The sequence below is a fragment of the Morone saxatilis genome, unplaced genomic scaffold, assembly GCF_004916995.1.
Source record: "Morone saxatilis isolate NCDOM2014 unplaced genomic scaffold, NCSU_SB_2.0 Contig20, whole genome shotgun sequence".
In the NCBI taxonomy this organism is placed as follows: domain Eukaryota; kingdom Metazoa; phylum Chordata; class Actinopteri; family Moronidae; genus Morone; species Morone saxatilis.
The window spans coordinates 25,100,877-25,106,559 of NW_023339763.1; the positions used below are offsets into that span (position 1 = coordinate 25,100,877).

The 5,683-nt window shown below is 35.9% G+C and overlaps 1 protein-coding gene across 1 annotated transcript in view; it reads left to right on the top strand.

Annotated features, from left to right (window-relative positions):
- LOC118331487 (myosin heavy chain, clone 203-like) overlaps positions 1 to 1,241 on the top strand; it is a 2,124-nt gene extending 883 nt beyond the window's left edge. The window contains exon 2 of the mRNA XM_035666459.1: positions 1 to 1,241. Within this exon, the coding sequence (XP_035522352.1) occupies positions 1 to 508 (508 nt within the window). The 3' untranslated portion in view covers positions 509 to 1,241.
- The last annotated feature ends 4,442 nt before the right edge of the window (positions 1,242 to 5,683 follow it).

Genomic DNA, 5,683 nt, shown 5'->3' on the forward strand with positions numbered 1-5,683 from the left:
ACGGAAGGAGATTGATCAGTTGAAGCGCCGGGGTCATGAGATGAGAAATAACCTGGAGAAAAGACTAACAGTAATTAATGAGTTTTTTCAGAGAACATTGTTCCAGAAAGAAAAGGAACCATTGGAGAAGAGGAGCCTAAAACAAGGCTTAAGTAATGACACAACATCTCAAAGTGACTGTAACAGCAAAGCACGAGATAAAAAATACATAGAACTCCAACAACTTAAGATTCAGATGCTTAGTGAGATTGAGAAACTCCATGTCAAAGAAAAAGTGTCGATGACTCTAACAACTAGCAACAAAGCCAATCAAACATCCCAGGTGGATATAACGACAGAAGATACAATAGTGCAGGTTAGTGAAGAAGCTTCTACCAAAATGTATCAAGAAACTGAAGCAGCCCCAGAAACAACCAGCGGACTTCTCTGTCAGCTCCGGCATTACTGCTATCGTTGCTGCTGCCCCTGCTGTGCTTGTTGCAAGCAAGTGTGCCCAGAGGAGAAATGACATGACATGTCTATTTTAGGTCTATTTCTTTAACCATATCCTTTAACCACATGGAATAGATGGATAACCTGAACCTGAACGTTTTGAAACAGGTTATTTGTTTTAGTCAGATATATATCAAAGTGTTGGGAAAAATTTAAAACTGCCAGCCTGATGTTAGGTTTTCTACTTTATAAGGATTGTTTAAATGGAATTCAACTATTTTTGTGACATTCTTTTTTAAAGCATCATGAGTAATAACAAAAAGTAATATAATAACTTGAAACAAAATGTGTGAGGCTTTTGTTTCAGAAAATGCTTTACCTATACTGGCTAATACACCATATTATATTTTTGCATAATAAGACTGAATATTGAATTAATGACTGAATGAATTTTAAAACTTAGTGTTTAATTTTCTGTGTGCAATTCCTTATTTAAACCTTAGTCCTTGCATATTACAAATTAAACATATTATATTAATCTTAAGAATCCACTGTTCACTTAATTACAGATTTTAAGAGCTGACCGTGTCAATTTGATTTCATTTTTCTTGTTGTTGCTGGTTAGTTTTTCTCGCTCTTTAGAAATGTTTTTAAAAAAACAGCCCAATATACTTTTATGCTTAAATGTAAATTCACAAACACATTTGTTAATCATTTATGTCTTTGAACAAACCTTTTATTGTCAAATAAAATTATCAGCATATTTATACTTGTATGGCAAGTGACTTTTTTTAAACATTAATATAACATATCAGTCTACTGTGCTCTTTTCTGTATTCCACTTATACTGTTTCCTGAATTGTAAAATCAGTTTGTTTACAGTTAAGAAGAAAAAGAGAAATTGAAGCATTCATTCAAATTAGATAAGATACGACAAGATGCTATTTAATTTAATAAAACTGTTTACATTGCAGTTTTATGCCACACTGGCTTTACAATAGTATGTCTTTAGTATAATCTGGCGAACCCTGAGCATCTTTCCTAAATTATGTTTAGTAAAAAATATCTAGTTTGGGCTCAGAAATGCTTCCAAACTTCGCAGAACAGCCTGAAAGTAAGCACATAAATTTTACACAGATCACTTTGTGTAACTGTGTAGCTGTGTGATAGAGACTGCATACTGTGTACATGTTGATTGGAGAGCAACCAGGGCACAATTGCATTGGTGGCAGACAATAAATTCCTTGAATCCCTGAAATTAAATTCTCCAAACTGACCATCAAGCAAGGAGCGAGGAAATGTCAAATAAGAGACTTGTGATGTATCCCAGGTCTTTGATCTACTTTTGTGCAGGGCAGGCCTAATGAATCCTGGCCTTTCTCTAAAAGATGATATACTGGAAAGTGTTGATTGCTGGGATTTAGCTTTTAGGTGAAGTTGACATATTGTGTTTACTTGCACAAGAATCTGAAAGCAAAATGAATTAGTGTGTGTTTGGTCACATGAACTGACAACTATGGCAATAACACTGGTGAAGGACAGGATGAAGAGACAAAGGTGAAACTAATCAGGGCGGGGCAGACAATCAAAACTGGAAGGAAAACGGAAAAAAAAGACAGGAAGAGAAGTAAAACAGCTAAAAGAGGAAGGACTCTTTCAACATAAAACAGGAAACAACCCAAATAAAACCCAAAAGCCTGACAGTTAGTTTATAATTTACGAGTTCTCTTTGCCATTACAAAGAGTTCTTCAAGAGCTTTCATTTGATATTAATAATAATTTTTGGTTTTCACCCCCACGAAAAATACAACAAAATCACTGGGAAGATGTCAACTCATGTACTACATATATTTTTTTACATGTGTTTTATGATATTTGCAAAATATATTTATATGTATTGGTATTTACAGGACAAGAATCTTCAAATCAAATTTGTTCTTACAACACGATTTCTTGCAGGATTCAGCAGATTCTATACATAAATGTCTAAATGTGAATTAAATCAGTTGAATATTCAGATATGTGTAGTTTTTCCCATTTAACAAAATCTTATTTGTAAATACATTGTAAATAATCTATGCTACTCTCTCTCCATAAATCTAGGCCTTAAAAAAGCATACAAAGATGGAATAAATGGTTTGCAGTTGTCCTAAATGGGTGCTTATGGGTGCTCTACTTATTAAATGATAAATAAGCACTTCCAAAGCATCACAGCAGCACGATGATGAAGTAGACCTGTGGGCTGCAGCTCAGTACTAGCAGATGACCAGGTGCCAGGGCCCCTCAGCAGTGGAACTCGTTGCCTAAATATCTGTCAAGGTTAAGGCTGGCAATATTTAATCCTTTTGTTATCAAATACCAAGAAAATACCAAAACCAACAGTCCTATTCCCTAATCTCTGTGGCTCTTAGCTCTAAGTCCATTGCTTCTCTACTAAATACATTAATCTTTAAAAACAACAAAGAGCCCACAAATATAGAGTTTAATTTTTACAAAAGGCTCAGCAATATGTAAATACAGCTGGTCACTCTAGTTCTTAGGTAACGCTAGTTAAACAGGAGGAAAAATGCATTTGTTGGGAACTATTTTCAGCTGCTGATTTATCCACATTTAGTGCTCTGGTGAGTACAACTACAGTGTGTGTGTGTTCAATGAAAGACCATGTCACCCAGTGCATCGGTGTGACTCACTGATGGGGTTTTAATTGTTTTTGGACAGCAATGGAGGAAAAATATATAGCAGAGTATAGTATATGGAATACTAGTTAGTAGATACAGTCAGGGTTTGGGATTACCTTTAAGTCCCTCTTTAAAGTTTAGGTGTATAACATTGCCACCTAGTGGTAGGTAGGTATTAACTGGTAAGTGAACTTTCAAGTCTTTAATTTTGAGCTTGGTTTTGGAACCTGTCCTGTGAACTGTCACAGTGGGTGCTGTGCAATGACACATACCTTGTAAAACTACATGCAAACTGAAGGTAGGTTTTCATGGTCCACATGTTGCACAGACAGACCAGGACCCCAGGACTTAGGGAAGAGAGAAGAGAGCCCTCTGTCCTCTTCCAATCCCAGAAATGGACAGGAGAAAGTAAATAGTCTCCCCTTTGTAGTCCCATTTCCTCATATTCACCCTCACACATGCAGTACCCACTTTAGGTTAACAAACTCATCCATACTGCCAGTGGGGATGAATGAACAAAGCATCTGCAGAAGGACAGGTCCACTAAAGCAAAATAAACGTGTTTCTCTATTGAGGTTTGTATGGAAGAGGAACAAATTTAAAGAATCATTTCATTAAAGCTGGAATAGGTACTTTGTCATATTTGCTGACACATTCACTATATCCTGACAGTAGTACATTAGACAGATAATGCGAGAAAAAAATCAGGTCCCTTTGGCTCATTGTAGGGCTTCCTATGATATTTGCAAGAATTCACTGGTCTGAACAAAATCAACCAATCAGAGCCAAGAAAGATCGTTGATTGTTGAGTTTTATTCCCAGAGTGCCATATACAGAGGCTTTGGGACCCTGGGAGACTAAACAATCAACTAGCTTTCAAGGCCTCAATCCAAAGTGTCTTTATATCTTTCTTGGCTCTTTCTACTACTGTCAGGATATAGTCCAAGTTTTAGCAAATATGAACAATGGATATTTTCAAAACATGTATTCTTACACAGTACCTTAATTATTGTAGTCATAAAACTTAGGAGAAAATTAAAAAGGGGTCTACTGTACATATCAGCTTTTAATTTTTCAAGCATTGAACAGCCAATAGCAAGATGAAAGACAATATCACAATACACATGTTCATAAGTCAAAGCAGATTTATTGTTTAAGGTTGTGTTTGATAGCAGGTGAGGGGAGTCCATTATGGGGTGCCATATACCTGATTTTAAGTTATGTGTCCCATATCTTTAATCAACCTAGATAGAATTGATTCAATTTTTAACTCAATCTCTGTAAGCAAATGCATGTATACAAGCTAATACATCACAGACCTGTATGCACTCAGTAACACACAGACCTCCATGCACACCCAAGACATTCAGACATGACTGAGGAAAGAAAAGAGCAAATAATAGACAATATTGCACTGCAGAGAGAGGCCATAGAACAGTTTTAATATGATTATCATTATAAATTTCATTCACTAATCCAATGAGAAAAAGTACAGTGTGCAACGTTCGCAGCCACAGTCCTGCCAGGCCAGTGATCATTAACAAGTACAGATGATCAGTTTCACACATGCCTGTTCCAGATGGTCAGTGGACACATCCACAGATCTATCAGTTGGTCAGGTGTGACAGAAACCATGTCTCAAAAACCCACATACGGTCTAACATGACTGTAGTCATTCAACCAGAACACATCAGACCTGACTGATCACACCTTAGTGGCAAAAGCATGAATTCCCAGTCAAAAATAGCATACAGATTTGTGAGTTAATCATATCCTTTTTCAATTTTTTAAAGACAACTAATTTGTAAAATTTCCATTACAATCAGTTGTTCACATATAGTGTAAGGCAGGACTTGCCACAAGGGGTGCTATCATCTGCATGTGCTGTAACTGCAACATTTTACAATTCCGTGGCACAAATTTGCAAAATTCCAAATGCTATGGCCTCAAAATCTCACACAGCACACAAAGAAAAAAAAGACAAAACTTCCGTATAAAAATGTCATACATCACACTGTTAGTTTATCTGAGCATAATTCTAACTTATATCACTGAATTTGAATCGTTGTTTATTTGAAAATAAATGATCAAATAATTCTGTTAGTAACTTATTCTCATCAAAACTCAGTCTGCGGGGGTCATGTCTTTAAGATCATACAAATAGCAATGAAAAACAAAATGTGCAATTTGTGCAGAAGTCAGCATTTGTAATAATACAGAGTAAGAATAACTTAAGTTTTTCACTGCATTAGGTTACTGTTTCGGTTGTGCATCCACCATAAGTTTTTATTCAATATATCAAACCTTAGATATTTATATCACCTGTAGGTTTATTGTAATCTTCTAAAATAAAATAATGTAGTGCTGGAGAGCTTATAACATTAAACCAAATACTGTAACAGACAGTCATTGCAACATTTTGACAGTAATCAAAGGGAGAGAAATTACATTTCCAGCACTCTGGCAATCACGGACGTAATTTGCACCCCCCTGCACTTTTTTAAAAGGCCGTTTTGGTCCCCTGCAGTTTTTACCGTCCAAAAACAATGTTACACTATAGTAAACAGAGACAC